This window comes from Orussus abietinus, unplaced genomic scaffold, assembly GCF_000612105.2.
Source record: "Orussus abietinus isolate OABI.00-Male unplaced genomic scaffold, Oabi_2.0 scaffold452, whole genome shotgun sequence".
NCBI classification, from domain to species: Eukaryota; Metazoa; Arthropoda; class Insecta; order Hymenoptera; family Orussidae; genus Orussus; species Orussus abietinus.
The window spans coordinates 57,495-67,168 of NW_019394632.1; the positions used below are offsets into that span (position 1 = coordinate 57,495).

The 9,674-nt window shown below is 36.2% G+C and overlaps 1 protein-coding gene across 1 annotated transcript; it reads left to right on the forward strand.

Annotated features, from left to right (window-relative positions):
- Window positions 1–422: 422 nt before the first annotated feature.
- LOC111674037 (cytochrome c oxidase subunit 1-like) lies at window positions 423–1,495 on the forward strand. The gene is given in 2 exon segments (XM_023432902.1): window positions 423–1,032; window positions 1,419–1,495. Coding segments are annotated over 2 exon segments (687 nt in total).
- The last annotated feature ends 8,179 nt before the right edge of the window (window positions 1,496–9,674 follow it).

Here is a 9,674-nt window from a genome sequence, read left to right on the forward strand (position 1 = left end):
TTAACCTCGTTAAGATCTTGTCTGGTATATTTTACAAATTGCGATAGAAGTGTAGATAATATGTAAATCAACATTAAAACCTTTGTCATCGATTTACCTTAATTTGACCTATATTCTTGTGCCATGCCTATAGAAATCCTAACAAATTACTTGAATTTCCTCAAAGTTTCATCTTAAACAACGAAAAATGACAAAGAGTCATTTTCGTTGTTTGCCGTACATTTAATTGCGAACTTTTTGCTTATCGTCTATAAATTCAACAATATCCACTGGTTTCTACCAGTTTTAACCATTAAATGTATCTTTAAACTTGCAATTAAAAATTTTTATTAAACTATAAAACTTATCTCTTAATGAAGAAAATCATTTTCTTTTATATAAATTTACAATTTATAACTTTATTCAGACACATTAACTATTTTATGAATAAATGATTATTCTCAACTAATCATAAAGATATTGGTGTACTTTATTTCATCTTTGGAATATGAGCAGGAATAGTTGGATCTTCTCTAAGTATAATTATTCGTATAGAATTAGGTACCCCTGGTCCTCTTATTGGTAATGATCAAATTTATAATTCTATTGTAACTTCTCATGCATTTGTCATAATTTTTTTTATAGTTATACCAATTCTTATTGGTGGATTTGGTAATTGATTAATTCCACTTATGTTAGGAGCTCCAGATATAGCATTTCCACGAATAAATAATATAAGATTCTGGCTTCTTCCTCCTGCTCTTATTATCTTATCATCAAGTATATTTACTAGTAAAGGTGTTGGAACAGGATGAACAGTTTATCCACCTCTCTCTTCATCAGGTCATGTAGGCCTAGCTGTTGATTTATCTATTTTTTCCCTTCATATTGCAGGTATATCTTCTATTATAGGAGCTATTAACTTTATCTCTACAATCATCAATATACGTAATAAGAGTCTTAGTATAGACAAAATTTCCCTTTTATCGTGATCTACTAACATTACTGCTATTCTTCTACTTTTATCTCTTCCAGTTCTAGCAGGAGGGACTGGTCTCTACCAGTGGATATTGTTGTGTCTCTACATAAGGTGTTAACAAAATGTCTGTTCTTCGTAAGTAATTAAATTAAACATATAATTTCTTTATCAAATAAAAATTAGTAAACTATACTTCTGATCTCTGATCGTTAACCCTCGCACTCATTCTTTGCGATAGATTAAGATCCCGTAATCTCAATTCACGTCTTCCATAATTAGGAGGAAAAATGTATTATTACTTATCACAAATTGTAACCGTCTACCATCCAAATCATTGCTAAGAAATTTAATCGTAATGGATCAATGCCAATAATTTAAATCGGCAAAGACAGATTTCTTCTCCCCGTTCTTAAACATTCTCCGTGTGCTCTCCTTTGACTGGAAAAATGATACCGATAAGTAATTACTTTATTAATCCAACGTTCTAGCGACAGGTCAAAATCCACGAGGTCTCGAAAGCGTCTCTCTCGATCTTAGAAAATGAATTTCACCCCTTTCCGGCTTTACCGAGAGCCACGTGGAAACAAAGTGAATTCATATCCGTCGCAATTAAGGCTGTGAATAGAGCGTCCTTCCGCTCTTCGCTTTAACCTCGTTACGGGGTCGCATCTATTACGTTCTCTTTACGTGTCTCGGTCACAGAGCCGCCAAACGGCAAACAGAAACGGCCAGCGATAAATGACAAATGAACGGAAGGATAGACGAACGAGCATTAAGGTGAACTGAAACACGTCGTGGAACTTGATCGACGTCGATAGAGAAGATTTTTCTAAATGCCTACGTTGCCGACGTTTGTTTTTATATCGACAGCTGGGTCCAATTATATTGGGTATTGTACCAAATGGCATATTCCACCTGTCGTTTTCGTACAATAATTATAAAGAAATCGAAGTAAGACTCCAGAAATCCTCTGGATTCATGCTTTCTGGGGCCCTAATTGACTGCAGAGGGACCCCCTGCGCCATCTGTGATTTCCAGGTCAATTAAATTTTCACTCCAAGACCTCGTATTCCCATCGTTTTGGCATAGAACCGCATATAACACTTTTTTTGCCTTTATCCCGTTCAAATGCGAGTTTATCGATTACCAGAGTGTTTTAAATTGTTGTAAAATTGTCCTGACCGTTTCGTTTCTCATATTGGAGTCTTCGATAATTGTATATTGATCGAAATATGAGAGCTCGACGCCATTTTGGTTCTAGTCTGGGCTGAGTTAAAAAATTTTGTAAAAAAATCCAAATTTTGAAGGTGTCAGGACAATTCTTATATGATCAGGAGTGATGTGTCAAAGTTTCGGACAGTTTGGTCTAATACCCTTAAAAAAAGTGTTATATTTGAATCGACTGATTTGAAGGGGTTTTCACTTCGCCTTAAGGATGATGAGGTCGTTTGATGCCAGGACCAGAATCCGGACCGAGCGAGGACCGAAATGGTACCTAGCTATTCAGGACCAATTCGGGACCGGGCAAGGAACAAGCCTCGAAGAGGCATTCGGTCCCCAAAGGTCGATCGATAAGCTCGAAGGACACATCCTCGACGACAAACCACCTGACCCTCCCTTCGACCGCACCCTCCGCGAACATCCCACGGAAACATCGCCGCGAAAATGGGTTAAGGTGAAGTGAAACACGTCGTGGAACTTGATCAACGTCGATTAAGAAGATTTTTCTACATGCCTACGCTGCCGACGTTCGTTTTTATATCGACAGCTGGGTCGAATTATATTTGGTATTGTACCAAATGGCATATTCCACCTGTCGTTTTCGTACAATAATTATAAATAAATCGAAGTAAAACTCCAGAAATCCTCTGGATTCATGCCTTCTGGGGCCCTAATTGACTGCAGAGGGACCCCTTGCGCCATCTCTGATTTCCAGGTCAATTAAATTTTCACTCCGACACCTCGTATTCCCATCGTTTTGGCAAAGAAGCGCATACAACACTTTTTTTGCCTTTATCCCGTTGAAATGCGAGTTTATCGACTACCAGAGTGTTCTAAATTGTCGTAAAATTGTCCTGACCCTTTCGATTCTCATATCAGAGCCTTCGATAATTGTATATTGATCGAAATATGAGAGCTCGGCGGCATTTTGGTTCTGGTCTGGACTGAGTTAAAGAATTTGTTTAAAAAATCTAAATTTTGAATGTGTCAGGACAATTCTTAGATGATCAGGAGTGATGTGTCAAAGTTTCGGACAGTTTGGTCTAATGCCCTTAAAAAGAAAGTGTTGTATTTGAATCGACTGATTTGAAGGATGTTTCACTTCACCTTAAATTCCTTCAAATCTCCAGGTTCTATCGGAAGGCTCCCGACCGGCTGATCTCTCCTGAACTTTGCGGTTTCCTTTTCATCAGGACCACGGAATCTACAGTTCGGAAAGTGGATCGTGAATTTTTTATAACATTTTTTTTTGTTATTTTAGTCTTTACCATTGATTCGTGCCACTGGGCGAGGTGAAACGAAGGAAAGAAAAATGGCGCTCCCAACGTACCGACAATGGAAAATAACAATAGTTGCAGACCATTCATAAGTGCCTCACCCTCTTACGCACACTCCCTGATTATCATTGTTCTCATGCACGCGTATTACGAGATGTATCTTGACGAGAAAACAACGTTCGTCCCTGACAAATTTACATATGCTAAATTCCAAATTTTAACTTCTTTGTTCTTTCTTGTATGATCAATTATACCTAAGTAAACTTTAAATGGTTTGGGAGAGATGCACTACAAACGGGAATTGATTTTGTGGAAAGCATCTATGAAGTTGTTAAGATTGAATTCAAAGATCGAAACTTTAAAAGTATTATTCTTGGATTATCTTTAATTTTTTAGTCCTACCTGTCTTTGCTGGAAGTTAAGAAGTTTACTTCATAAATGTCAGGAATGGACCTGAAAACATTGTAAATTTCAATGCCGAACGTATATGGGAAAAAGGCGTAACATTTTCTTTGTTTTTATTCATTAACTACAATGTTTCCTCTTGAACGCTTGCAATGAACTAAAGTGACGCTGATCATATCAAGAGTGTATATGTAAATTGTACGATTAGACGGCAAATGATAATTGTCCTTGATTTCAATTTTCGTCGCGATGGGGTGGTTGAATTGAAATAATAATAATAATAGTTTTAGGCATACTCAAATGGCCGAAACATCTACTAAATTTGCAGATTTTAATTTTTATACAATTTTTTTATTTTGCATGGATTTCACCAGAAGTTCCTTCTCACCTTGCCCCCTCTTAGTCCCAGGCACCGCGGAACGTGAAATATCCGTAAATTAATCGTATATAAATGTTTATTGAACGTATGTAAGATATATATGTGCCCATAATTATGAAAGTGGTCTGTCAAAATTAAAAAAAAAAATGAGTTTGTCAGTTATTTCACGCCATATTATTTCAAACGAAATTAATTCAATGTAATTTCGAAACAAAAAATATATGACTTAGACCACTTNACTGTGATAAAAAATCATGATGTTTGGTCCCCAGCCAAAGAGGAAGTAAATAAAAAATCAGAGTATGGACGAAATTAGTAGTTTTATCAAGTTGGAATTTTGATATTACGATTAAGTATGGATGAAAAATGTTAGGTTACATGAGGAATGTTTTTATTTTTCTAAACGTATTTTCAACGATGTCGATTAACCTTTGGTAGATGTCTACCAGAGCTATTATATATTTTGTATGCGCCAAGAAATAAGTAGATATTTTTAGATCAATAGTGGATATATAATTTTCATCTACAATAGCCATAGATATTTATATATATATATATCCTTTAGATATTTTTTTAGGTGGATGATAGACGATATACATTTGCTATACCTATAGACCTAATTTAGACGATTAATTTACGTATATTCCACTTCATGGGTTGCCTGGGATGAGTGCTTCATTATTAATTAAGATCGCGGGACGGTCTTTCAATGTATACGTGTTTTTTGCAGCTAGTTTTCCTATCAACTGAACATTTTATGAACTACATTAATACACATCGTTTAATTCCTATTTATCTTCCGACATAATGTTTAAATATTCAACATAAGGCGAATAGACATCATTATTCCCGTTATAAGCACTGTCGGTTTCTAGACGCCATCAAGTCGTTCAATTAATCCTTGATTTAAAAGACACGGGTAATAACCATTGTAATACCGATATAACTACAATAAACACCTACTCTAGTTAACATTAGATTGCCGGATGTTGGGTATATACCTATTTTGCCTGAAATGAGTCAAATTGACTCAAACTTCAAAATTGAGTTAAAAAAAAAAATTTTATTTTAATGAAACTTTATTCGAAACAACAATTGTTACATATATATTCTGGAAGCACTCTTTACAGTACCAAGTATAATATTTCTTTTGGAGTAGGAAGTTGGCCCTAAGACGTCTTTGAATTTGGTATGACCGGAAAATCTACCAGTATTTTTACCATCTTTCAATGTTTCCCATAATGTCCCATCAGCAGCCCTTTGTGTTGAAATTTCTTCATTATCGGATCTATCTGCAGGGTCTAATTCACTTTCGGTTTCAAAATCAGGAATATATCGTACTCTTTTTTTGCCAAGAGTTATGTAACGATCGCTATCACTAGCACTTGATTCACTTTCAGATAGAAAACAAGCTCGTCTTTTTCAAGGAGCTGCATGATGAAGATCTTCATCTTCCCTGCTCGAAAATTCAATCCTATTAGCTCGATTCTCTATTTCATATAGTTCAGAATCAGATGCATCGGATTCGGTATCTGATTGGTTTCCTCTTATTTGGGTCAGTTTTTTTCACAATTCAAGATCTCTTACATTTTTTGTCACAATAGCAACCCTTATCTAGAACTAAAATATTTATTTACATTTACGTAAATACATCTTATAAATAAATTCTGAAATTACCTTGGTACGCAAAAATTCTTCAAAAATAATTTATAACATTTATTTTTGTTTGTGTTACCAACAATGCATTATTCTCTCCGATGCCATAAATCGAAATGGAAGAACACAAAGAATTTTTTATCAGAGCTTTCATAAAAGCCTTCAACAAAAAAAATTTCCAACAAATAATTTCACAATATCGAATGTGCAAGTTTGTAATAGATATCTAACTAGTAAATTGACAAGTTTGAACATGAAAATTATCGAATCGGATTGTTTAAAAAAAATTTCTTGTCCATAGAAATTTTTTCAATGTAAAACGACCAACTTTAAAAATATTTAATGAGTCAATTTGACTCACATTCGTCAAAATAGGTGTAGCAGATATAGATTTTTGGAACTAAGGAGGGGGGAGAGGAAGGAATTAGCATTTGTATACATTTCATAATTTTATTAAAAACCAACATATGTTTTAAAAATAAATTATTTAAGTTTTTCTACATATATAGCAATAAAATCCTAAATAAGTCAAATTGACTCGTTCCGGCAATCTAGTGTTAAGCAAGTTAAATTAATTGATCTAGAAAATAATTAAACGATTTCCATCCGAGAGCCAACCGAAACGATCTCTTAATAACAAAAATCTTCATTACATAACCTTATTTTCTGATCGCCAAGCGTGTTATGCACTTAAACGAAAATAACGGTTTCGGGCTTTCATTGAGAGCAGCACGTTGATCCAAATGGAGGCGATCTCTCTTCGTAATTTATCAGCGATTTTCGAACGACCTCCGAGTACGGAAGAATGCGGAACTCGAGATGCCGCTCCCATCTTGATTCACAGTTTCGATCCTCCCGTGAGAAAGCAACTTCCACTTCCTCAAGGTGGTTCCCCGTTTCGTCGCATTATGTCGAAGACGACGACCCTGAAGTTCGTCGAGGGTTCGTTTCCTTCTGTCCGAGTAGGCGAACACCTTCGCGTTTTCACGTCCGGCGGTTCCGTCTAATCTCGGGAACGTGAGCAGCAGCCAAATCAAGATGCCGAGGAACGAGGGCCTTCGCGAGGTCGACAGTTGAATTCTAGGAGTCATGACTCCATCTTCCCTCTATTTCGGCTGGCCATAAATTCATTGGCGCAATTTGCTCGGTCCGTTTGCCGAGGAACGAAAGCTACGCCGATTGGATCAGCAACTGCGGTAAGGTACCTCGCTTCCTGGGAAATCGGTTGAAAAGTTTGCCGCGGGACTTTGTGCTCGAATATTCCGATTGCGCGACCTTCGAGCGCCACCTATAGCGGGATATGAATTTATGACGGAATATGCGTGAGAAGCAGGAATGGTACTTTTAATGCCAGGGAAAGTTGTGACGCGAATCGGGGCGTTATTCAACGCTGGAGCAGTGGATATGTGGTACGATGTTCCGATAAACAATATTTTTCTTTACCGTACCGATGAATATCCTGTTGTAACGGGGAGTGAGTCAGACTTGCGGTAAGCTGGTGCACCCCCCTGGAAAATGTACTCCGCAGTTTAGTGCGGGATCTTGTGTTAGAGTACTGTAATTGCTAAACCTTCACCCGGTACGTGTAGGGCAGCGTCGCGTTGGATGAGAAACAAAAAGCAGGTTTATGCCACTAAAGGCGGCTTTATTTGTGGCGCGGATGTTATCAAAGGATTTTTGTAAACGATACTGCAGTCCAAAACTGGGAAGGAGGCCCTATTTAAAGCGATGAAATACAGTATTCTAAATATCAAATGAATATCAAGTTTCCTTGTTTCTTATACTCCCGGTAATATCATTTTATTGAATAAGTCATTTTAAGACGATGCGAAAGCCGACGGAAAGTGTAATAAGACGTCGGTAAAAAAGAATTCTGATAGGCCATCCGAAACTGTATGTCACCTTACAGACATTTACAGTTATGTTGTCGTTTGTTGCCCTCTATATTACGAAATATACGCAATCCCTCCTCCATATGAGCCGCTCAGTGCACACATCTACTAACTCCACTTTTTGAAAAACCTTAAATTTAGGAGTCAAAGCACTTGGTATAGTCATAACTTTTTATATTTATAATATCTTTCCCGATTAATAGAGATTAACACCATTAAACGGCAACATTTTTTTGGGCATTGAATAATAAGTAATTTATTTCAGAAGCCATTTTGATTAACTCCATACTCTAATGTAAATCGTAGACGAATACCTGGCAGTATAGTATTATTGGATTATCTGTTGCGGCCGTACATCGACGCTTTTTTTTTTACACAGCCGAAGATGCTTTCCCCCTTTCAACAATATGAGTAATAAAATCGCATCAGCAAACAGATAGAAAGAAGCGCAATGCAGACGGTAGTTAGATTTAACAGTGATCTCTCACGCTGAATGTTACCGTATACTTCACCAATATTACACGGACTACATATTTTTTGGTCTTTTCAACATTACTCCCTGATTGTTTTTAAAGAACTAAATATTATACCGTTATAATCAAGATGAGTGAAACCAATAACAATGTGAATGTGGAAAGCAGGGATGATTCTTCAATACGATTTATCAGCAGAAAGTCTGGGGCAAGAAGACGTTTATCGTGTTTCTCGGATTCATCCGATTGCAACGGTACAAATTCCCCAACAAACCCATCGATTGGGAGGAAAAGAAGTCGTAATTCTGATAAATGGGCATGAAATTTACAAAAGCATAACGGAACAAAAGGTTTGGCATACAGGAACAAGGGAGGAAATTTAATACCTGCAAAAACATTTGTCGATATAAAATGCAGACGATTATTTTGTTGGCTATTCTTTCTTATTAATTTTATATACCGTTAGATGAAAACTATAACTGTATTTATGTATTCTACATTATATATTTGAAGTTATATTATAAGAGGAATTTTAAAGAAGAATCTACATTACTTCATCGCATTTCTCAACTTTTTGTTTTATGGAGTTAATCAATGTGTGCATTGAGCGGCTCATATGTCGTTTCAGAAGAATAATGACGCGATACCCTCTTCCCTTTTTTAGGTTCAAATACATAACTTTCTGGGACCATCATATTTCAAATGACTGAGCACAATTTCTGAAATTCTCAATTCTTACGTTAGAGCCCTCTGGAAGTGAATAACGGCGAAAATATATTATTGTCCTTCTAGTCAATACGAAATACATTTTTTTTTTTTTAAATGCTGCTTTGGAGTGTCAGCTACGGTCTCGGCACCTCCAAAATTACGAGTCAAAGTTTCAGACGAGTCGGTTCATCCATCTTTTAAAAATGTGTATTCGCGCAATTGACCGTTCAAAATTACCTTTCATATCACCTTAATGATGTGAAAGTAGCGTCGAAGAGGTTTTGTTTATAAAACTTTTCTCCCACCTCGATTTACAGAATAATTTGAAACTTGACAACGTGAATAGGGAGACTATAACGATTCAATTTGACTCACATCCGTCAAAATAGGTATAGCACATATGGATTTTTGGAACTAAGGAGGGGGGAGAGGAAGGAATCAGCATTTGTATACATTTCATAATTTTATTAAAAACCAACATATGTTTTAAAAATAAATTATTTAAGTTTTTCTATATATATAGCAATAAAATCGTAAATGAGTCAAATTGACTCGTTCCGGCAATCTAGTGTTAACAATAATTAAAACATGCGATCGAATTTTTGAGGGCATCTTTCGAAGGCGAAAGATACGCTTAAGAAGAACATTAAAAAGACTAATATAAAATCCAGAGCGAAGCAAAAACGAATGCCGAAAGAAGAATGC